Source organism: Dipodomys merriami, unplaced genomic scaffold (assembly GCF_024711535.1).
Source record: "Dipodomys merriami isolate MVZ:Mamm:240054 unplaced genomic scaffold, mDipMer1.0.p SCAF_34, whole genome shotgun sequence".
NCBI classification, from domain to species: Eukaryota; Metazoa; Chordata; class Mammalia; order Rodentia; family Heteromyidae; genus Dipodomys; species Dipodomys merriami.
In genome coordinates this window covers 7,476,915-7,501,813 of record NW_027204937.1, presented here as the reverse complement: position 1 = coordinate 7,501,813, position 24,899 = coordinate 7,476,915, and the positions used below count along the sequence as shown (strand labels likewise).

At 45.4% G+C, this 24,899-nt stretch overlaps 1 protein-coding gene across 1 annotated transcript in view; it reads right to left on the bottom strand.

Moving 5' to 3' along the window:
* The window catches only part of Slc1a7 (solute carrier family 1 member 7), a 57,759-nt gene extending 43,337 nt beyond the window's left edge, over positions 1–14,422 (bottom strand). Inside the window, exons 1-2 of the mRNA XM_069987629.1 lie at positions 14,409–14,422; positions 13,947–14,019 (exon numbers count right to left, since the gene is read on the bottom strand). Coding sequence (XP_069843730.1) covers positions 13,947–14,019; positions 14,409–14,422 — 87 coding nt within the window. The remainder of the gene's footprint in view (positions 1–13,946; positions 14,020–14,408) is intronic.
* Positions 14,423–24,899: the final 10,477 nt, after the last annotated feature.

Below are 24,899 nucleotides of genomic sequence, written 5' to 3'. Positions count from 1 at the left end.
CCATCATCATTTGTGCTGGTAGTGGGGCTTGAATTTAGGGCTTCAGGAACTTGCTTAATTTTTTCACTCAGTGCTGGTGCTTACATCTCCTGGTGCTGGTGTCACACATCCACTTCCAGCTATTTACTTGTTGATTGGAGATAAGAGTTTCCTTGATTTGTCTGTCCAAGCCAGCTTAGAATTGTGATTTTTAGATCTCTGCCTCCTGAGTAGCTAGGATTATAAGCATGAGCCATTGGCACCTGACAAAGGCCTAGTGTGTGTGTGTGTGTGTGTGTGTTGGCACCTGACAAAGGCCTAGTGTGTGTGTGTGTGTGTGTGTGTGTGTGTGTGTGTGTGTGTGTGTGTGTGTGTGCCAACCAGTTATGGGGTTTGAACTCAGGGCCTGGGCAATGTCTCTGAGCTTTTGTGATCAAGGTCAGAATACCACTTGAGCCACAGTTTCATTCCCAGTTTTTTGGTGGTTAATTGGAAATAAGTCTCACGGACTTTCCTGCCTGAGCTGGCTTTGAACCACAATCCTTAGATCTCAGTCTCCTGAGTAGTTAGGATTATAGTCATAAGCCACTAGTACCCAACTAGGCTTATTTTTTTAATTTTTTTTTATTGTCAAGGTGATATACAGAAGGGGTTACAGTTACATAAGTAAGGTAATAAGCACAGTTCTTGTCAAACTTGTTATCCCTTCCCTCATTTTTCTCCTAAGGCTTATCTTTTTTTTTTTTTTTTTTTTGGGTCCGGTCGTGGGGCCTGAACTCTGGGCCTGGGCGCTGTCCCTCAGCTCTTCAGCTCAAGGCTAGTGGTCTACCACTTGAGCCACAGTGCCACTTCCGGCTTTTTTCTTTTTGCTTATGTGGTGCTGAGGAATCGAACCCAGGGCCTCAGGCATGCAAGGCAAGCGCTCTACCACTGAGCCACCTTCCCAGCCCTTGATTCTGACTTTTTAAATGAGAAGTTCCCTGACATACCTTCGGTCCCTACAAATCCCTGCTTTCTAACTAACCAGGAAGTTGCCTAGGAGACATCTGAGTACATCTGTGCCATGCAGTTCCTGCCTCCAGCACTAAGACTCTGATTCCCAGAATGTCCCTCACCAGTGCCACTGGCCCTTCCCTCCACACTCTGGCCCTCACCTGCTTCTTCCCACCCACGACTTGCACAGATCTGGGTGATCAAGGTGGTGGCAGCTCTTCTCGTGGCATACCTGTGGTTGAGGCCTGTGTTAATTCTGTGCAGGGTGGCTTTGCCTGGAAGCCAGGGCCACTCAGGCTGGGGACGTGGCAGCAAGAAGGCTTGGAGCCCTCAGGTGGCCAGAGGGGGTGCTGGGCAAGGGTCCAACAGGAGGGAGGCTTGCTCCAAAAGAAAGGCCTGGGTGGAGGTGGGGTACAGAGCCCCAGGAGTCACCAGCGGGTTCCACTAGGTGTCCCACACATTTGGTTTGAACTGCCTGAGCAGGCAGGATGGTGGTAATGACAGCTGGCTGCCTTCCGAGATATACCAGAGGAGCCTTAGTCTCCCTACCACCTCCAAACTTGCCAGAGGCCTTTCTGGGAAGCGTGCTGGGGGCTGGAGGGGCTGGGATGTGGATTCCTGGGGGCTTTGTCACTGGGGGCTGCCTGACCTCACGCAGAACTGCCCCCTTGCTAGGTTCTCCACAGAGCGTGGAGGACAGTGGTGGACAGATTTGCTCCAGCCCCCTACCTTCTTCCCCTTCCTGCTGTCCACATGTGTCATGTGCAGATGCCAGGTCTGAGGACCAAGGAGACACGGCTGCTACTTTTTGCTGCACACCTACTAAGTGCCAGGCTCCTGGGTCTGGGTGCTCCAGCTCCTCATGCACACTCATCAGGAAGGGCCATGCCCTCCCATGGGAACTGGGGAGCAATCCAGCCTCCCTCTGCTCTCTGTGGATCTGTCACCAAGCTCAGGGAGCGAGGTCCAGATCTGTAAAGTCAAATCTTATAACGCTCATCTCACTTATATTGATGGCATTCACATACAGCGAGCCAAAGGAGGACACTCTTAGGGGAAAAACACAAAGGCGCAATGCCTATGTCCCTCTGATCATATAAAATAATATTTATTGAAATAAACTCCAGGAGGGGCTGGGGGTTTAGCCCAATGGAAGGGCGCCCGCCCGGTGCGTACAAGGCCCTGGGTTCGGTCCTCAGCTCTGGAAAAAATAAAAATAAATGAAATAAACTCCAGGAAATAGAAATGAGGGTTTCTTTTCTTTTCTTTTTGTCTTGTTTGTTCATTTATTTGTCTTTGGGGAAGGGGCTAAGGGGAGGTACAGAAATGGAGTGATAAAGGGTGAACAAATGCAGCAGTGGTACTCACTAGACACTTGCTGAAAATGAACTATACAACTTGTGGGTGGGGACGGAAGGAAAAATGGGGAGAGAGGGAAGGAAAGGGTAACATTGTACTCATACCGACACATGAAAAAGTAACCCCTCCATACATCACCTTTATTATTATTACAACAAATCATATTTAATAAAGAATTGAATTATAAAAATGAAGAAAAACAACTGAAAATATTAAATTCTGTTAGTCATACTAGACACATTTTCAGGGCTCAATAGCCCATGGCCACCATACTGGATCACATTCACGGTACAGTTCTATGGTCACAGAAAGTTCTGGTGAACTTCCTACAGCAGCACTGAGCTCTATTCAAACCTCAGCAGCATTTGGAAGCTATGTGCCTTTGCTTGTATCACTGAGCCTCTCTGAGCCTTTTTTCTGCATCTATACAAGTCCAGTGTCTTTACATTATATCTGCATTTTGGAATATGTTAGTCAGAGCCATGTATATAACGTTAAAAACACCAGCAACTTCACATTAAGTTCCCAAATTAGTTAGGACCCTTGTTAGCAAGTCATCGAAAATGAAATAAAGCTCACAGAAATGCAAAGAGAATGTATGAGCAGGGCTAATGACAGAATTTGTGGAGTTCAATGTCAAATGGACATGTGAAGACAACCCAGTGTGTCTTTGTTCACAAAGCAGTAAAAACTGCAATGAAGATATTAAAACAGATTCTTTTCCTTTTTCAACCTCCCGAGTAGCTAGGATTACAGGCATGAGCCACCAGTGTTAGCTATCTCTCACAAGGCTCCTCCAGAACTTGGGATCAGCTGCTCAAAGCCCCATGTCATTCTGTCTTAATGTCTTTCTCTCCTTTTGATGACCCAAGTCCCAAGGTCCCAAGATCCCACCGACTGTGGGCACTGAACAGACTTTGGGCCAAGTGATTTCCCATTCCTCTCTGCCCACTGCTTCCCACTTGTTTAGGCCAGCAGATTGAGTGGCATTCAAAAGCCAGCCTGCAAGTTTACAGGAAATCTAGACACATTCTGGTCCACTGAGGCCCAGAGAGGGAAAGGAGCTTGATCAGCTTAGAAATCTGCAGCCAAGGCAGGAACAGGTCTTCCTCCTCCTTCCTTGGTCCTCCCTAGGCTTGGATACATGCTCTTAAAGAACCTCCCACGGATTCGGGCAATGTAGCATATGTGCACTGGAGTATGAAAGGGTTAGAACAATGACAAGGTGAAAGCAGACTGTCCAGCACTGCAAGCCATCTTGTAAACTCAGCAGTCTCTTTTTTCCACATTGAAATTTTAATAAAGAAACTTCAATATCCTTAAAAAAAAAAAAAAAAAGAACCTCCCACTTCTAGGTGCCAGTGGCTCATGGCTGTAATCCTATTCAGGAGGCTAAGGACTGAGGACAGCAGATCAAAGCCAGCTCTCACAGAAAAGTTCATGAGACTCTCATCTCCAATTAATCGTCCAAAAGCCAGAAGTGGAGCTTTGATTTAAGTGGTAGAGTGCCAACCGAGGGAAGAAAAGGCTAAGGGACAGTACCTAGGCCCTGAGTTCAAGCCCCAGTACCAGCATAAGAAAAGAAAAAGAAACAAACAAAAATGTGCCCTCCCACGAGCAGTGTCGGCAGCCCCCATGTCCTATGTGGTTTGTATAGTTTGTATCTCCTACCAGCAGTGACAGCCACCATGTGGACAAGGTGTAAGCTGGCTCATGCCACCTGCCCCTGCCATGCTGCCTCTGGGCCTCAGATGCTTGCTGAGGTCAGTGCTGAATGAGGAAACAGGCAGAGGGACACAGGACAGCTGTTTGCAGAGCCACAGCAGCCAGTGACTGGGGAAAGACTGATCTTGGGGAATTGGGATCCCAGATGTTAGGGAATCAGATTAAAGAATTAAACAGACAACAGACTCAGCTGTGGCCTTTGGAAAAAGTAATGATGAGCCTGGGTCAAAGCACTGGGAGGCTCTGGGTGGAAAGGGAATGAGCCAAAAGGCAATGATTATTTCCTGTGTTGACAGTGCAGAATGCTCTGGAGATCGCAGTTAGTCTCCCTTGGCCTCAACAAACTCAACTCAAAGGTGATTCCTTTCCTCTTGAAGCCACAGAGGCTGCGAGGCTGGGAATCACGGTGGTTGAGAGATGGACTTTGGTCTCAGACAGACCTGGCTGCTATTAAGCAAATGCTTCAATTTTGCCCCCACTGCTCTGAGTCCTGGTCCTTTTTCTCTGCTATATAGCATTCTGTGAGAAGAAGGAAGTATTACTTATCCTTTATTAATGGATATTTAGTCTCTTATAGTCCAATATTTTATTTTACTTCTATAATCAATGCTGCTATAAACACTTTTTGTGATCCTGAGTTCAAACCTCAAGACCTCATACTTGCTAGGCAGGCTCTCTATTTCTTGGGGGGCGGGGAGGGGGGGGGTCCAGTCGTGGGGCCTGAACTCTGGGCCTGGGTGTTGTCCCTCAGCTCTTCAGCTCAAGACTAGCGCTCTACCACTTGAGCCACAGCACCACTTCTGGCTTTTTTCTTTTTGCTTATGTGGTGCTGAGGAATCAAACCCAGGGCCTCAGGCATGCAAGGCAAATGCTCTACCACTGAGCTACCTTCCCAGCCCATCTTTCTCTACCATTTGAGCCAAAACTCCAGCTGCATTTTCTGCTTCAATTACTGTTTAGTTAGAGTCTCACGTTTTTGTTTGGGGATAGCCTCAGATCATTATCCTCCTACATTCATTTGCCTAGTAGCTGGGATTATAGGTATGTACCACCACACCTGGCCAACCTTTGTATACTAACATATATATGCAAGAATCTTCCCAGGCTATATACATAGTAATGGAATTGCTCAGTCATAGGTAATACAGATCTTTACCTTAACCAAATAATGTCAGCTGTATTCCAAATTAAGTTTACTTTTGTTTTGTTTTGGTCTATCGTGGTGCTTGAACTCAGGGCCTGGGCACTGTTCCTGAGCTTTTTTCACTCAAGGCTAGTGCTTTACCACTTTGAGCTACAGCGCCACTTCTGGTTTTCTGGTGGTTAATTGGAGATAAGAGTCTTACAGACTTCCTGCCGGGTCTGGCTTTGAACCATGATTCTCATATCTCAGCTTCTGACAGGTGTGAGCCACTGGTGCCTGGCTCCAAACTAGTGTTATCAACTGATATACTCATTAACAAGTATGAGAATTCCCATGGTTCCACATGCTTGCTAACATTTGATAATGATTGCTCATTCATGACAATCTGGTAGGTATATATGAAACGGTATTCCACCATGTTTCCAATTTGCATTTTCCTGATTACTAAGATTGAATCAATTTTAATATATTTGTGGATCATCTGTGCCTCTTCTTTGATGAAATGGCTATTCGCTTTTCTGTTTGGGCTAATTTTTAAGTGGATTGTTGTTTTTTTCTTCTTTATTTTTATTTTTTGGTTGATCGTGGGGCTTGAACTCTGGGCCTGGACGCTGTTCCTCAGCTCTTCAGTTCAAGGCTAGTGCTCTACCACTCGAGCCACAGCATCACTTCTGGCTGAGGTGGCGCTGAGGAATCAAACCCAGGGCCTCTGTATGCGAGGTAAGTACTCTACCAGTGAGCCATGTTCCCAGCCCCTGTCTTTTCTTCTTGATCTGTAGATACTATTTATATAATTTGGATATTAACTATCATGTTTATGAATTGTGTATGATATATTTAAATAAACAGAAGTTAAAACTTTTAATGTAAATGAAGACACCCATCTTTTCCTTTAGGATTTGTTTTAAAAACTGGGCTAGAGATGTAGCTCAGTGGTATAGCACTTGCCAACCATTCATGTGGCCCTGGATTTGATCCCCAGCACAACTAAAAGAGAAAACAAAAAAGACAAAAAACAAAAATGAGTAACAGCTTCTTCATTCACACTGTCCTGAAGTTACTTATCTATGTAAATTTGTAAAATTTGCATAATTTTGATTGGAGGTCAGAGTCTCTTGAATTATCTGCCTGAGCTGGCTTTGAACTGTGATCCTCAGATCTTAGCCTCCTGAGAAGCTAGGATTATAGGTATGAGAAACCAGGGCTAAGCAAGAATTAAAGGCACTGAGTTCAAGCCCCAGCACTGGCACTAAAAACTAAAATATAGGGGCTGGGAGGGTGGCTCAGTGGTAGAGTGCTTGTCTTGCATGCCTGAGGCCCTGGGTTCGATTCCTCAGCACCACATAAGCAAAAAGAAAAGAGCCGGAAGTGGCGCTGTGGCTCAAGTGGTAGAGCACTAGCCTTGAGCTGAAGAGCTGAGGAACAGTGCCCAGGCCAGAGTTCAGGCCCCATGACCAGACCCAAAAAATAAATAAATAAATGAAATAAAAACTAAAATATAAAGTAAAAAGTAAAGTTCAAGAAGATTCCTTCCTAAAAGCCATAGAGTTTTAGCTAAAAATTTAGGTCTATGGGACATTTTGAGTCAATTTTTCTGTGAGTTAAGTTTCTAAATTCATGTTTTCTTTTCTTTTTGCATATGGTTATCTGGATATCCAGTTGCTCCAGAGCCACTAAACCAACCCCCAAAACATTGTTATTGACTTCTAATAAGCTTACTGTGGTCAGAAAATGAGAAGACAGGCCAGAAATCCTTTAAATTCTGTGGGCACTCCCTTCATGTTGTTGTTTTCCTGTGTTCTGAACATGCTGCTGCTGAAGGCAGGGTATGTGTGTATTCACAGCATCAAGCTAGACTCTCTTCTCTATGTGGGAGATTCTTCTCAGTTACTATTTGAGGCATATTAATATCTACCATTGTCAGACAAGGTTTATCCTACTTCCCTCTTGTCCTCTCTATTTATAATTTATCTATGTCAAGGCCTTTTGGTTTCATTTGTTTCCCTTATGATATGATCATTTGGATCATTCTGGCCAGTTGTATCATCTCTATCTCTAGCAAACTCTATTTTATCTGCTATTAGTGCCTTTCCAAGCAGCTTACAAAGCTTAGGAGATCAGAGGAGGTAAGAAATGCCGTCTGAGTGGAGTTTTTTTGGCATAGCCTTTCCCCACTGCTTCCCACCCTCTCAATCTACAAGCACCCTGACTGAGGAGGTAGCACCTTTTCCTTGAGGTGCCAAAGAACACTAACAATGGTTAGCAGGCTACTCAAGTCACTTGCTCTTTGGTATAAGGAAGCAACAATGTGGAGAAAAGAGGGTTTTCCCTTAGAGTCAGATAGACTGAGGACACAGCAGTTTGAACAGAAGTAGACAACTGAAATGTTAGCTCCTAGGTTTCCTTCCTAAAGAACTTGACCTCCACCTGAGTGGAGGGGGGTAGAGGGGATTGTATGGCAATGCATGAATCTGACCTGTGTTTAACAGAAAGGACACCCAGCCATGTCCTGAATAGATGCCATACAGCTGTATGAGTAGTAAGAGGGGATGGGAACTTCTTCTTGTACAGATGTTTCCTTCATCCCAGAACAGCTCCTCTTTCTGCTCCCTGGTGAGTGAAAGCTCCCTTGGACTAGGGGAGGAGACAGAGTAGATGATGTTGGCATCGGTACCAGCCAGTGCACCAGAAGAAATGCCACTTATTCTGCATCCATTCTGTGCCAAGTCCTGGACACACCTGATTTCATCTGATCTATGCAACAAGTGCATGAGGAAGGCATTTTCAAGGTCACTTTAGCTATCCCAAGGCATGATTCCTACTCATTTATATGACCCTAAACAAATACTTCTCCTTTCTCAGCCTCAGTTTCTTATTCTTCTAATGGGGATCCTGACTTCATAGGTTTGGCCAGGCTGCCGAGAACAGGTACAGAAAGCAACTAGAGCCAAAGGGCTAGCATGTGTACTATGGCTATTGAGACACTGTGGTTATGGTGTCAGCTTTAATGGTCTTGTGTAGCTTTTCCCCATTGTGGAGCAGGACAGGCAGTGGGTGAAGGCTGAGCCCACTGCATGTGTCTTTAGTAGAGTTATGGGGCTGGAGGCTTGGGAGACACTGGACTGTAATGATATGTGTGTGTGTGTGTGTGTGTGTGTGTGTGTGTGTGTGTGTGTGTGTGTGTGTGCGTGCGCCAATCCTCAGCCTTGAACTCAAGGCCTGGGCACTGTCCCTGAGCTTCTTTTTTTGCTCAAGGGAAGTGCTCTACCACTTGAGCTACAGTACCACTTATGGCTTTTTTGAGTAGTTTGTTGGAGACAAGAATCTCATGGAGTTTCTTGCGTGGGCTGTCTTTTTTTTGGGGGGGGGCGGGTCCAGTCGTGGGGCCTGAACTCTGGGCCTGGGCACTGTCCCTCAGCTCTTCAGCTCAAGGCTAGTGTTCTACCACTTGAGCCACAGCACCACTTCCGGGTTTTTTCTTTTTGCTTATGTGGTGCTCAGGAATCGAACCCAGGGCCTCAGACATGCAAGGCAAGCACTCTACTGAGCCACCTTCCCAGCCCAACGTGGGCTGTCTTTGAACCAGGATCCTCACATCTCAGCCTCCTGAGTAGCTAGGATTACAGGCATACACCCCCCTTCTGTCTTTGATCTTGCCTGCAGAATGTGGATGTAATGTCTGTCTCTTGGGTATCTCCAATGGCTATGACACTAAACACCTGATACACATTAGTTTCTTGGATTTTCCGGATTAGTTATTGCATCAGCTGTTTTCATAGTTTCCTCCTCTAGTTTATTAAGTAACAGTTGTAAAAGTTTATAACAGGTCACAAATTAGTGGCCCGCACCCTTGTTTTGATTGGCATTCGGAGTGATTTGCAAAAACCTGACTTAGTTGCCAACATTTAAAAGTGGGGATCTTATGTAAAAACCTGCAGGGTTTTGCAAATCACTCTGGGTTTGTGGCTTCATTGGAAACGTGCAAGCTGCAATTGCTGGGCCCAAGAGACAGTTTTGTGTTCCTACTGCTCCCTGTCACCTTCTGCCATCTTACCCCTGTCTCTCTGGTCCCCTGGGCAGCCACCCACTAAAGCTCTGTCCTTGGTTTATAAAATGCTTTCAACTCCATGTCAAATTTCTAGGGAGGAAGTTGAGGGAGGTGTTACATCTTACAGGCGAGCAAACATGCTGAGTAGGTCATGTGCCCTATGTGGGGTTATTAGGCATTACATTGCTGACATTTGATGGGACTTCACTTGTGCCAGGAATATTTCAAGTACTTTGCAGATTTATATGTTCATTATCTCTGTTTTTTTTTTTTTTTTTTTTTTTTTTTGTCAGTCATGGGGCTTGAACTTGGCGTGGGTGCTGTCCTTGAGCTTTTTTGCTCAAAGCTCTACCATTTTGAGGCACGGGGCCACATCCAGTTGTTTTTTTTTGGGGGGGGAGGGTCGGTCATGGGGCCTGAACTCTGGGCCTGGGCGCTGTCCCTCAGCAAATCAGCTCAAGGCTAGTGCTCACCACTTGAGCTACAGTGCCACTTCCTGTTTTCTGGTGGTTTATTGGATATAAGAGTTTCATGGCTTTTCCTACATAGGCTGGCTTTGAATCATGATCTTCAGATCTCAGCCTCCTGAGTAGCTATGATTACAGGTGTGAGCTACCAGCACCTGGCCCACTTCCAGTTTTCTGGTGGTTAACTGGAGATAAGAATCTCATGGAGGGCTGGGAAGGTGGCTCAGTGGTAGAGTGCTTGCCTTGCATGTTTGATTCCTAAGCTGCTAAGATGGGGCTGGGAAGGTGGCTCAGTGGTAGAGTGCTTGCCTTGCATGCATGAGGCCCTGGGTTCGATTCCCTAGCACCACATAAGCAAAAGAAAAAAGCTGGAAGTGGCGCTGTGGCTCAAGTGGTAGAGCGCTAGCCTTGAGCTGAAGAGCTGAGGGACAGCGCCCAGGCCCAGAGTTTAGGACCCATGACCGGACCCCCCCCCCAAAAAAAAAAAAAAAAAGAATCTCATGGACTTTCCTGCCCAGGCTGTCTGTGAACCTTGATTCTCACACTCAGCCTCCTGAGCAGGTGGGATTTCAGGTGTGAGCCACCAGCATCCAGCTAGTATTTCTGTTTTATAGATGAGAAAATTAGGGCACAGAGAAGACAACTAGTGTCCCCAAGGTCACTATGCTAAAAGGCTCAGAATAAACCCAGGCTTTGAGTCTCAATCCAGACTTGGTTTCAGTGGGTTCAATGACTTGCTTGCTTCCTTTTTCTTTCTTTCTTTCCTTCCTTCCTTTCTTCCCTCCCTCTCCCCCACTCCCTCTCCCCTCTTTCTCCTTGGGCAGGCATGAGCTACAATCTTTCCTCAGTCACTGGGATGACAGGAGTGTGCCACTGTGCCCAGCCATTGTGCTTCCTTCTAGCTGGGATAACAGGCACTTGCTACTGCATTTAGCCATTAGTTCAGATTCCATCTCACAAAATTTTATCCCTAGTCTGAACTTGAACCTTGATCCCCTGAACTATTTTTTTTTCTGAGACTGGAGGTTTGAAGCCAACCTATATAGAAAAGTCTTTGAGACTCCACTATTAAAATAACCAGAAAAATGTAGCGCTGGGCTAGGTACCAGTGGCTCATGCCTATAATCCTTGCTACTCAGGAGGCTGAGATCTGAGGCTTGTGGTTCAAAGCCAGCCCAGGCAGGAAAGTCCATGAGACTCTTATCTTCAATTAATCACCAGAAAACCAGAAGCAGGAAAGTCCATGAGACTCTTATCTTCAATTAATCACCAGAAAACCAGAAGTAGAGCTGTGGCTCAAGTGGAAGAGCACTAGTCTCCAGCGAAAAAGCTGTGGGATAGCACCCAGGACCTGAGTTCAGGTCCCATGACCTTATGTGTAGCTCAGTGGTAGAATACCAGTCATAAGCAAGCAAGAGGCCCCGAGGGAAGCAAGAGGCCCTGAGCTCAAGCCAAAGTATCATTGGCAAAAAAAAAAAAAAAAGCAGTATTTACACCATAAGGATGTCATTGGTATATAATTATTTATTTCAGATAAACACCTTTTTGGTAATTTTATGTTAAAGTGATTATATAGGATAATCTGTTTATATTCACAATCTTTTCTCCCTACTTCCTAGTTATATATATACACACACACACATGTGTGTGTGTGCATATATATGTGATATTATATATAAATAAATATGAAGAGAGAAAATAAGAGAGAGAGAGAGTCACATATTCGCTGGTGGTCCCATTGTTATAAGGGAGCTGAGCAATTCCTGGCTCTAGTGAAGGTGTTGTAGTACATTGTATGACTCATGTGTTTGTGCTGATGCTCAATTAACTGCACTGCTTTCCTTAGAAATGTATAGAGCACAACAATTATGTACAGCAAAAAGTACTTGATGATAAATGGGTAGGCTAATAGTTTATGTATTTGCCATATAGTTGTATACTTTCTACCATTTTTGTAGTGAGTATTCCTACCTTCAAAAAAATTAGATTCGCCTGATGCTGGTGGCTCCCGCCTGTAATCCTAGCTACTCAGGAGGCTGAGATATGAGGATGGCAGTTCAAAGTCAGCCCCGGCAGGAAAAGCCATGAAACTCTTTTTTTTGGGGGGGGTGGGGGAGTCCAGTCGTGGGCCTGAACTCTGGGCCTGGGCGCTGTCCCTCAGCTCTTCAGCTCAAGGCTAGCACTCTACCACTTGAGCCACAGCACCACTTCTGGCTTTTTTCCTTTTTGCTTATGTGGTGCTGGAGAATCGAACCCAGGGCCTCATGCATGCAAAACAAGTGCTCTACCACTGAGCCACCTTCCCAGCTCCGCCATGAAACTCTTATATCCAATAAACCACCAGAAAATGCAAGTGGAGCTGTGGCTCAAGTGGTAGAGCGCTAGAGCTGAAGAGCTCAGGGACAGTGCACAGGTCCAAAGTTCAAACCCCACTACTGACCAAAAAAAAAAAAAAAAGATTTACTGCATACTAGCACATGGTGTTACAATGAGTCCAATGACTCCTGATTGTACTAAAAGGCCTGGGCAAGTGACTGGCCTGAGTATGTGGTTTGTGTAAGTGCGCTCTATAGTGTTCACAGAATGAAATCACCTCATAGTGCATTTTCTCTGACCCTGTCTCTGTCATTCCTCAACAGAGGACTCTGGTGTGTGTGTGTGTGTGTGTGTGTGTGTGTGTGTGTGTGTGTGTGTGTGTGTGTGTGTGTGTGTGTGTGTACATATATGCATGGACACATATATATGTATATAATGTGTGTGTACCTATAATACATATAGTTTAATTTGCTAGCTTACTGTGGCTACATCCTAGATTGGCTCTCTACCCAGCTGCTCACCTAGCACGGTCTTCCTTCCTCTTCTTTCTGTGTCCTTCCCTTCCCTAGTGCCTTCTCATCTGCTAGAGCCTCAGAGGCTTAGCGTTAAAGGACTGGTCCCCAGGGAGGTGTTATTGGGAGTACCTTTGGGAGGAAGGCCTTGTAGGAGGATTCAAGTCACTGGAGATTGTAGGTTTGTAGCCTCTTTCTCTTCCTGGCCAAGAGCTGAGTGGCTTTCCTCTGCCCCATGCCTCTCCCATGATGTCTTGAACTTTCCTGCCTAGACTGCCTTTGAACTATGATCCTCAGATTTCAGCCTCCCAAGTAGCTAAGATTCAAGGCATGAGACACCACCACCTATTTCAACTGGAACTCTTAATCCATTAAACAATAACTCCCTATCTGTCCCTCCCTCCTTAGCTGGGAACAGCCACCATTCTGCTTTCCATTTCTATAAATTTCACTACTCTAGGAACCTCATCTAAGTGGAATCATAACAATATTTGTCCTTTTTGTTTATGGCTACACTTAGAAAAATGTCTTAAAGTCTTATCTATGTTGTAGCATGTATCAGAATTTCCTTTCTTAGTGAAACCTAATACTCTATTGTGGATATATACCACATTTTGTTCAATCATTCATCTGCTGTGGCTGCTTGGATGGCTTCCACCTTAGAGCTATTTTACATATTTTTTGACTTAACATATTATGAACATGTGAATAACTTTTCCCTAGGCTTTCTAATGGCTGCTCTATGGTACATGACATGCTTGTCCATAATTTCCTTGGCTAACCCCTGAGGGTTAGGAACAGCTTGTTTCTTTCTTTCTTTCTCCCCCCCCCCCATTCTACCATGCCCTGATGGAGAACATCTTTGCGTGGCTGGCTGATTATGGGTTCCAGACAAGAGCATTGCACAGTGTTTAGGTCAATGGCTCTACTTGCTAGACTCTTACAACCAGCCTAAGCTGGGGGTGGCCTGTTATATAGACCCCTCATTCCTTAAGACTAGATGGCACCATTATGTCTCGGTTTCTCTGCAGTACCCAGAGGTAAGCATGGGGCTTGGTAATAGAAGCTGGTTAACCTTCACTCCTGTTTACCTGTCAGGATTCTTGGGGTAGAGACTTCTCAGGAAGCCAAGCGGAACTACTTTGTAAAGGGGTCTTCACTGAAGGAAGTTTCTTAAATACTAATACTCTCAAATTAACTCACACAAGTTCAAACAAAAGGGGGAGTTTTCCAAAGATACCTCTGAAAACTGGAAGGCCAGGCCACCCACTCTTCACAAGGGTCTGGAACTGGAAAGTCAAGAGCTTGGATTACTTCTGAGCCCACACCTCCTTGGCTCTCCTCCCTCTTACTCGTGTCTCTCTGTGCATCTCGTTCATTCCTTTCCCTCTTTCTGCACATACCAGATTGGTTTTCAGCTCCCAGGTGCATGGGATGTGGCAGAAATGACCTTCTTTGCTTTTATCACACTGCGATCTGTAATACCAAAAGGTGGGAAACAGTTTAGATGTCTGACACACATTAATGCTTGCACCTTCACCGTCTGAAATAGTCAGGACTATATTAGTGAAGAGAGAAAAGCTAGGAGGTAAGGTCTTCATTAGCAAGCTGAATGAAAATGAGGAGTTACAAATACTAGTTTTACAATATTCATCAGATGAATGGAGAGTCCTCTAAGTTAAGAACAAGCATGTTGCTACAGACCCAAACTCTTAGAGAAGTCCATGGGAATAAAACCACAAGAGTTTTTCGAGAGATGCCAGTGAATTCCTAATCGTTCTGAATTCTTTAGAAAATGGGTTTCCTGTTTAATGGAACTTTCTGAAACTGATGGATTCCGAAAGTCTGACTACCCTCAAACAAACCCTTCACTGAACATACCTTACTGCTTCTTAAAATGCAAATGACTTCTTGACTTCCACACATGCCATAGGAAGTCGGGCTCTTCCAAGAACAGCCTGAGCCTCAACGACTTGGGAGTCAGGTGATGTTAATTGGGGGTGGGAGGGTCTCTCCAGCCTGGGGGCTATTGTTGAACTAAATGTCCAACAGGAGCTCATTTTCTTTTCTTTTTAAATTCTCATAAAATCGAATACAAACTGCTATCATCCTTCTTGTGGGGTTCCTTGATCTCTGAGTTGTTTAGACTGCTGGATAAATAAGCTTTCAATGATTATGGGGTGAAAGGCTGGAAACTACCAGCTGTCGAGGGTAGGAAGAAGCCTCCAAGGACACCTCAAGAGGCTCTTTGCTTCCACAATGGTGGGACCCCAGATTCCTCAGTTCTGTCAACCCAGGGATGGGATATACACACCCCACTTCCAAAGTATGGAGAAGTATATTTTCCTAAGCATTGCAAAAAGTTCTTTGGAGTTTGCCTGCTTTTTTTTTTTAATTCAAAACATCCTTTTTCAGCTCTGTTTACCTTTTTTTTCTTTTATAGCTGTGTTTAGACAAGCAGAACAAATGACATTAACTTAGCATATGCAGTGCAGGGCCTTCGGTTAATCTCTGTATAGTTTATGTCGTGAGGGACATTTGCATTTGCTCATCAGCAAGAATTCTGCCATGACAATTTATTTGACCACAAGAGCCAAAGCCTGTCTTCCTGCCTCTAGCTCCCCTTCCTCTTGGTCCAGACACAGGGGAACAAATGCTTGTCCTTTCACTGGCACTTGATGCCCTTTCTCTGAGTCCCTGTGATACCTTTCCCAGGGCTGGAGTGGTACACTAACTCCTGTGGGAGAAACATAACCGAGGAGATAATGGAAAGGCACTGAGTAGGCATGTAATATGCATTCAGTTGGCATCAACTACTGTGGAGGTGAAACTCTCTAGAGATTTTAGGTCCTTTTACTTTCTCCACCAAATAAAGAATTAGGAGGCAGGAAAAGTGGGAACAGAGGCAAAGTTTATTTGAAAGTGAGGGTAAAGCAGGGCTGGGAATGTAGCTTAGTGGTAGAGTGCTTGCCTAGCAAGCATGAAGCCCTGGGTCCAATTCCTCAGAAAAAGCCAGAAGATATACTGTGGCTCAAGTGGTAGAGTGCTAGCCTTGAGCAAAAGAAGCCCAGGGTCAGTGCCTAGGCCTTTAGTTCAAGCTCCAGGACTGGCAAAAGAAAGAGAAAAAGAAAAAAGAAAGTAAGGGTAAGACATCAAACAAACTAAGGAAAGCCTCTTAGCTACTGGCAGGTTGGCACAAAACCCCAACCAGGACTTAACCATGCAAGACTTGTCCTTTTCGGAGAGTCTCAAGATTTTCTGACATCTGATTGGGTCATTGCTCACCTAACCCCAAAAGGAGGCTCTCCTGTCTCTTGTGCAGGTCTGCTCCAGGGTCATTAAGGGCTTTGCTTTCATCAGAGTTGTTATCCAGGATTTTTTCAGGGTCTTCAGGAAGAGGAAGGGGGTGTCACCTCCATCTCATCTTTGTTTCTCCCTATCTGCCTACTCTTTCCCTTTTTGCCTCTCCCTCAGAGGATTCATTATTGTTTGTTAGAATGTTCTTTCTTCTCCTGATTATCCCCCTCCCACTTTAAATGGCTGACCTAGTGGTCCACTATTTGTCCAGGGATAGTTTCCTGTTTAAGAGAGACATAAACTCATCTGGGCACTGGTGGCTCATGCCTGTAACCCTAGCTACTTAGAAGGTTGACATCTGAAGATCATGGAAAGGGTATGAGACTCTTATCTCCAATTAATCACCTAACAACCAGAAGTGGAGCTGTGGCTCAAAGTGATAGAGTACTAGATTTGCTCGGCAAAGCTAAGGGATAGTGCCCAGGCCCTGAGTTTAAGTCCCACAACCAAGCAAAAAAGCAAGCAGCAATGGTCTAAGTCTACAGATACAAGACATTTCAAAAAGTAAAACAACATTTCAGTGGGCTGGGAAGCTGGCTCAGTGGTAGAGTGCTTGCCTTGCATGCATGAGGTCCTGGGTTCAATTCCTCAGCACCACATAAGCAGAAAAAGGCAGGAGTGGCGCTGTGGCTCAAGTGGTAGAGCACTAACCTTGAGCTGAAGAGCTGAGGGACAGCGCCCAGACCCAGATTCAGGCCCACAATTGGCAAAAAAAAAAAAAAAAAAAAAAAAAAGTAAAACAACATTTCAAAGAACAAAACAAATGCCTCATTCTGTGACCATCCCCAGCTCTGAGCTGGGGATAAAGAAGGCATGGTTGGAAAAGGAGCAAACTCTGCTCAAGATGGCCTAGAATCTCTTCCAGATTCTTCCTTGCCTTCTCTCTGCCCTAGAAAGCCCACCTATAAAGATACCCAAGGACTTGTTTCTCCTGGTCTTCTGGATGGACTCAGATCATGGAGTCATGAACAGGACAAAGAAGGCCAGAGGGAAGTGGAGTGGCTTTTACATTCCTGTTTCCTTCTGACAGGGTCATCTGGGGCTTTGGTGCTCTGAACAGGGGCCCATGGCTCTATTCAAGGTGGACTCTTGATCCAAGTAACCACTTCAGCCCTAGTTGGGCCTTAGAATGACACCTGTGTTACTAAGGGCTGGGAACATGATTCAAGTGGTAGAGTACCTGCTTAGCAAGTATGAGGCCTTGACCCCCAGTACTCAGCCCCACTAGAAACAACAACGACGACATCAACATACACATACACACACACACACACACACACACACACACTTCTGTTGATTCTGTTTCTTGGAGGAATCTAAACTAATATAAATAACTTTCCTGGTAGGAGGAGTCCAAATGGAGCTCTGCACTTCTCTGAGCTGGGCACTGGCACCACCAACAGACCATCTGGGGCTCATTTAAATGTGTGTTGCCTGTTTGTAAACATGCAGGTTATTGAAGTACAGCAGAACATTAGCCTTGGCCTTATCTGCCAGCTCCCACCCCCATTAGGCCTCTAGTAACCCAACTTCTCCACTCTGCTTTCCACCTCCTCTCATAGCTACCACCTTTGTCTGAGCCATGGCAAGAATCCCTAGCCCATCACACAGCCATTGACCTTCAACTGCTGCTAACTCCCAGATTCCATCTTCTCCTTCCCAGCTCTGATCCTGTCTGCCAGGCATGTACAGCTCTTCCACCACAGCTCGTGTTTTCATGCTTGTGTTCCTTAGTCACCTAATAAATCTCTAATGAGGACCACCTAGAGCTGACCGCAAAAGCTGAGGGTCTAGGGGGAATACAGGCTGGGAAACAGATAAGAGCAGTCACATGCTGGCAGCATCCAGAAAAAGAACACCAGACCCAGAGGGGAGGAAAGCAGGTCATGGGGAAGGCAGCTGGCAGAGGAGAACACTGTTATGAATCTTCCTTACTGTTCAGCAAAACCTAATGTCTCTACAGATTACAACTATTGTACTGATTCTCCAGGACAAGAGGTCAGCATACTGATTAGAGACCAGGACGCTGCCAGTGATGGGACTTGCATTTCCTGGGGGGTTGGCATAGCTGGGTAATGATTGCAACACTAGGGAAAAGGGTGACTAACACTTAACTAGCACTTGCCTGCCCAGATATTGTGCTAAGTGAGCTAAGTGAGCTCCACTCACTCCTCATATAGCACCTATATGAACTGGGCCTGCTACACACCCATTTTATAGAGAAGCAAGTGAGCTGCACAAAGCTGATGGCTTGTCTAAGTTCACTATTGAGAAACTGCAGTGTTGGGGATTTGAACTCATAGTTTCACTCCATGGGCCTAAATGTAAACCACAGCGGCTATGTCAAGGGTATGGGCATCAGCATCAAGAAGCCAACAGCTGGGAAAGCAAGAAAAACAAGTCCTTTTACATATGGGGCCAGGGTGAAGAACAGGTCATTCAGGATTTCTTTCCTTCTAAATATTTCCTGGGCCAGTGTATTTCTAGGAAAACCCTTCTGAAGCTCTTACCATGTTCTGTGCTTTTTATATCACAGGGTTTCACCACATCCAACTTTCCTTCATTGTAGCTGATTCTCAGCATTATTGTAACATATTTAAGGAGCTTTTTAAGGTCCAGGAACTGAATAAAACTATCTCAATTACAGAAATTCTAGTGTGTGTATAAACAATAGCCTGATCATTGTCAGAAATTTGTTTGGCGCCACTGTGTGGCGAAGGTTGTAAACACCTGGATACTTAGCTTTGAAATCATGTATCTTAACTGTTATTTATTTATTTATTTTTATTTTTATTTTATTTTATTTGTGAACATACTGTACAGAGGGGTTACAATTACATGGGCAGGATAATGCATACATTTCTTACCAAGCATTGCAGCCTCCTCCTTTGTTTACCCTTCACCTCCCTTCCCAGCCCTCCCCCTCCCCCTCCACCCAATCCTTCCCCCCCCTCGCCCCCCACCGACATTGTAAAGCTCCTTTTTGACATGACAATTTGTACTTCTCATTGTTGCAACAGGTCTACCTGAATCATTAAACGACTTTTAACTGTTATTTAAACTGGGGAGAGTTGATGTTATTTTAAAGTTGTGGACATAGTATCAGACTTTATTTAGTATTGTTTGTCTTTGTTTTTATTTGTCAGTCATGGGGCTTATACTCTGGGCCTGGGCGCTGTCCCTCAGCTCTTCAGCTCAAGGCAAGTGCTCTACCACTTGAGCTACAGTGCCACTTCTGGTTTTCTGGTGGTTTATTGGAGATAAGAGTTTCATGGACTTTCCTGCCCGGGCTAGCTTTGAACTGCAATCCTGAGATCTCAGCCTCCTGCGTAGCTAGGATTACAGGCGTAGCCACTGGTGCCCAGCTTTATTAGTATTTTGTGTCATACTATTTCATATTCCCATAGTTTAAATTTGAGCAAAATGTGGCCTGTCTATGCCATGTTATTTGTATGTTGGGTATCTGAGTTTTATAGGACCCTAATGGAAAGGTTCTGGGAGAGTTCCCCAAAGAAAGTGCCATGTGAGCTAGACTTTACCCAGCAGAACTCCCAGAAATAGATAATGGAGCAAAGAAAAACCAGTCTAGACATAGAGAGTGGGATAGGATCTGCCCTGAGCTAAGGGAAGGCAGCAATTTCAATCATTTGACAAGACAGTGATCTCTGTCTTCAGTGCCACTTTACAGAATGTGTTCCTCCTGTTCTCTTTACGTTCCCACTTTCTCTTATTTCTATAGATGTACATGGATTCTTTTTTTGTTGTTGGTAGTGGTCATGGGGCTTGCACTCAGGGCCTTGGTTCTGTCCCTAGGCTTCTTTTGTGTTCAAGGCTAGTGTGCTACCACTTTGAACCACAGCTCCACTTCTGGTTTTCTGATGGTTAATTGGAGATAAGTGTCTCTTGGATTTTCTTGCCTGGGCTGACTTTGAACAACCAATCACAGATCTCAGCCTCCTGGGTAGCTTCTTAGAATTACAGGAGTGAGCTACTAGTACCCAACACATGGATTCTTTTTAAGGATAACAAATTCAGCCAGAATTACTGCAAAAGCATGGTTGGCATTCCATAAGGGTCCAAGAGCTGACTTCAGCAGCCAATTGCTTAAACTGCTAATTCAACCATTTTAAGTTGAATTTCCTACAGTGTTTTAGATGTGGTTGTCCAGAACCTTGGGTCTCACCTCTCTCTCCCCACATGACTGACCCTTGATATATTTAAGAAGCTTATTCAGCAGGCTCTGGTGGCTTGTGTCTAATCCTAGCTACTCAGGAGGTGGAGATCTGAGGATCATGGTTTGAAACTGGAACAGGCACACAAATCCATGAGACTTTTATTCTAATTAACCAGTAAAAAGCCAGAAGTGGAGGTGTGGCTCAAGTGGTAGAGTAACAAGTTTGAGTGAAAAAGCCAAGTAAGAGCATTAGGCCCTGGGTTCAAGCTTCACAACTAGCAAACATGCAGAAAGAAAGAAAGAAAGAAAGAAAGAAAGAAAGAAAGAAAGAAAGAAAGAAAGAAAGAAAGAAAGAAAGAAAGAAAGAAAGAAAGAAAGAAAGAAAGAAAGAAAGAAACGAAGGAAGGAAGGAAGGAAGGAAGGAAGGAAGGAAGGATGGATGGAAGGAAGGGAATGAAGGAAGGAAAAAAGTAAGGAAGAAAAAAATTATTTAGTAGATTCCTAAATTTAGTCCTACTGCCTCTATGTTGCCTTTAAAATAAGCCAGTGGCTCAAGCTCCAGAAAGACAAACTTTATACAACCAATAGAACTTTGTACCCTTTGTTCTGAGGAAGAGATACTTTAACATTTTGAATATTTTATGAACAGATGGGACCATTGTGAAGCTTCAGAAATCCAGGTCCATCTGAAGTACATCATCTCAGACAAGAGCTTCACCCTGGAATCCCCCCACCCTGTCCAGCTTGACAATAGAAAGCACATGCATGACTGAGCCCGTACGAGAGGGGGAGGCCATGTGAGGAGGGTGGACTGGTAAGAGTAGCAGTGAAACATGTCTGCCTGTGCTTCAATGAAACACTGGGCCCCAGTGGTGCTGTTGGGTAAAAGTGTGACCCCTGGTCACCAGCCTTCCAGCCTGATCTCTACCCTGCAGGCCTAGGCATCCATTCTGAACAGTCATGGGGTGATCAAAGATGTGATGTCTTTGATCAATCCATGCAGGTGCTGAGAGATGATGTTTAGTTCTCTGCTACCTCCTCTGGAAGTGAGCCAGCCAACATGGGCTCCTGAGTCCTGTGGAAAAACTCAGCATCAGCTTGAAAGATGTGTTTAAAGTTGGGGGCTGGAAGTATACCTCAGTGGTAGAGCATCTGCCTAGCCTGAGGCCCTGAGTTTGATTCCAGCACAGCACCCTCCCCCTCCCCCACGGCACCCTTCCCTCCCCCCCAAAAGACAGGTGCTGGTGGCTCACATCTGTAATTCTAGCTACTCAGGCTGAGATCTGAAGCTCGCAGTTCAAAGCCAGGCCAGACGGGAAAGTCCAGGAGACTCTTATCTCCAATTAACCACCAGAAAGCCAGAAGTGGTGCTGTGGCTCAAGTGGTAGAACACTCACCTTGAGCTGAAGAGCTGAGGAGTAGCTCCCAGGCCCAGAGTTCAAGCCCCAGGACTGAAAAAAAAAAAAAGATTTTGGAGAAGAGTGAAGAGATAGTCTGGCTGGAGCATGAGTCCTAAAGGATAGAGATGAGAATGTATCCCAGGTTGATACCTGACAGAAGTCCTCTGAGATTCAGGATTCCCAGTTACCAGTCAGAAGTTGCATATGCCCGCCACCTCCATGATGACATGACCTTCAACTCAGTCAGCTTTTAGATGAGCCCCACATTCTCACTACAGTGGTGCTGTCCTGCCTTTGAGTGGGGGCTTTCCTCTGTGCTGGTGGCTTTAGAATTGCATATTCAGTACAGGATCATGCCTAACTCTAATGTCAGCGGCCACTCCAGCAGGATCATTCAGCAACTAGCTCTCCAAGACATAGAACAGAATGTTGTTATTTTAAATGACAACCCCATCATTAATTAGTTCCTGGCAAAATGGGCCAGAGGACAATACAAGAGATGAGAATGGAGGGAAAAAAAGCCCTCTCCTTACAGGTAGGTGCACAGCTGGATAAAACCCTCCTCTTCAAAGGAGTCCTTTCCAGGTGTGGAGAAGGAAGCATCTTAGTCAGCAGCCAGGGTCACTAGAGGATATATGGCCATCCTTCTGAATAAATGAATAACTGTCTTGATCCCTCCTCCTGTCTACATTTTTCTACTCCACCTGTCAGTCATTCACTTACAATTGAGGAAGAGTTCATAGAGGTCATGCATTTCTCTTTTTGTGCCAGTCCTGGGGCTTGAACTCAGGGCCAGAGTTCTGTCCCAGAGCTTTTTTGCTCAAGGTTAGCACTCTACCACTTGAGCCACTCTATCACAGATCCATTTTTGGCTTTTAAAAAAAGTTAATTGGAGATAGGAGTCTCACTGAGTTTCCTGCTCAGGCTAGCTGTGAACTGTGATCCTCAGATCTCAGCCTCCTAAGTAGCTAAGATTATGAGCCACCTGTGCCTAATTGAGGTTATGTATTTTGAACATAGCTAAAGCACAAAGAGCTAAAGATGTGGCTCAAGTCATAGCCTATCTAGCAAGTGCAAAGCTCTGAGTTCAATCTCCAGTACTTCAAGCAAACAAATAACAAATAAAAAGAGTTTGCTAGGCAGAAATGCATGGAAAGGCCATTCTAGGTAATGAGAACACTTGGCGGGGGGGGGGGGGGGCGGGGGGAGTAGGGTCACAGAGAAAAGACCAGTATGAAGATGATGAGTCCTTTAATGTCACTACAGTTACTATAGCATAGAGTTCTTCAGGTGACATGACAGAGAGGCACGTGGGGCCTAGAATGTAAAAGGCCTGGGACTAAAGCTAGCCTCAGGTTAGGTTTGTTTCTACTGACTATGTACCCACAGAAAGCTTTCCTGACCATCTTTAAGCCATTGGATTGGATGGGCCCTATTCCTAGGCCCTTGTCTTTAGAATTGAGCCATTGTCTTCTATTAGGTCTACTATTTCTCTGGTCCTCTGAGTCCCTTAGTTCTACACAGATCCAGATATCTACCTCAGGTTTCAAGGTTCCAAAATCTGTTAGGATTCAGACAACTGATTTTTTTTGGGCGTGGACAGGGGCGGAGGGGGGGGAGTGTCGGTCATGGGGCATGAACTCTGAGCCTGGGTGCTGTCCCTGAGCTCTTCGGCTCAAGGCGAGCACTCCACCACTTGCGCCACAGCACCACTTCCGGTTTTCTGGTGGTCAATCAGTGATAAGAGCCTCATGGACTTTCCTGCCCAGGCTGGCTTTGAACCATGATCCTCATATTTCAGCCTCCTGAGTAGCTATGATTGCAGCGTGAGCCACCAGTGTCCAGCTACAACTGATCTTTCATGGGAGGGATTTTATATTTTCTCTCTGACTGTGCACTACAGGCAAGTAGTACTGATGTTTTAGACTTAGGTCAGTTAATCCTGTTTTTCTTTAAAGGAGGAGGAATATATATTCAGTATTTTTGAGTTTCATGCTTTGCTCTTCAGCATTTGTGATCACCACTGAAAGATGCAGGAGCTCGTTAGCAATTTTCCTGTTAAACTCATGGTCATGCAACTAAAGGACGGAGCTGAGACCCAAACTCAGCTCTCTTGACTCTCAATCTAGTGCTCCTTTGGATGTGCTTTAGCTCCTGGTTCTGACTAGCTAGTTATGGGACAGAATGTACTTGGCTCCCTCAAACCCTCTGGGTCCTATCTGAGAGCTAGTGCCAAAGGAAGGTTGAATTTCCAGAATGGAATTCTGTTGTGTCTCAATCCAGACAGCATAATTGTGGGTCTTCGGATACCTCCCTCTCTTCTTCTGTGAAGTGGAAGTGGATCCTCCTCAATCGGTAGCTACAGCTGAGATCAGGGACTGGAATGGGGTGGAGGTGGTTTTTGCGATTCTGTGGTGGTCTTCTGATGGGTGAAGGATGGTGGATATATGTTTAAACTGTGGAATCTTCCAGCCAGAGCTGGCAGGAGCTTTGAGGGCAGTGCGTAGTGAAAGGCCATCTCCTGTCCTGTGGTAGGCTGGCCTGTAAGACTCCTCAGGACCAGAGGACAACTGTTTCCTCTTAGCAGTGAACCTCCAGTCTGGAACTGAGCAAGCTGAAAAAGGATATTCTCCAGGATGGTCTCTTGCCCTAGAGAGGCAGATTCCAAGACTATGGTTTCTGGATCCTGTACACATTCTGTCTGATACTTGTCAGGCTTAGCTGGCAGAGCTCAGAGCCAGAGCTGAGGGTCAGACAGGGGTTAAGAAACTTGCTATCAGCTGGGTAGGTGCTGGTGGCTCACACCTGTAATCCTAGCTACTCAGGAGGCTGAGATCTATGGATAACAGCTCGAACTTGGGTAGGAAAGTTCTTGAGATTCTTATCTCCAATTAATCACTAAAAAGCTGGAAATAAAGAAATGGAGCTGTGGCTCAAGTGGTAAGAATGCTAGCCTTGAGCAGAAGAAGCTCAGGGACAGGGCCCAGGTCCTGAGTTCAAGCCCATGACCCACACTCACCAAAAGCCTGCATGTCAAAGATCTGCCCCCCCCCCCCTTTCCGGCGAAAGCCACGAATTGCTAGTCAACAACAATAACACCACCATTTATATTCCAAACTACCTTGGTGAAATAAATCTAGAATCATGGGAGGTGTGTTGATCTCTAAGGGATCAAAACTTACTCTAGGTTTGTTTAGACTTTTTCTTCTGATCGCGTCACGACTGTCTTGCCCTGTAAAAGGAGAAGGGAGGGACCTCAGGACTGAGTGTCCCCGCCTCGAGGGTTGGACGGAGAAACGAGTTATCCAAAGGTCGCTGCTCCCAAAGCCTGGCAGGTCTGGGAGCGCCGGGCGGCGGGCGGGGCTAATATGGGTGGGGCCTCCCGCTGGCGGGGAGGGGCGGGGCCTCCCGTGGGCGGGGCCGCC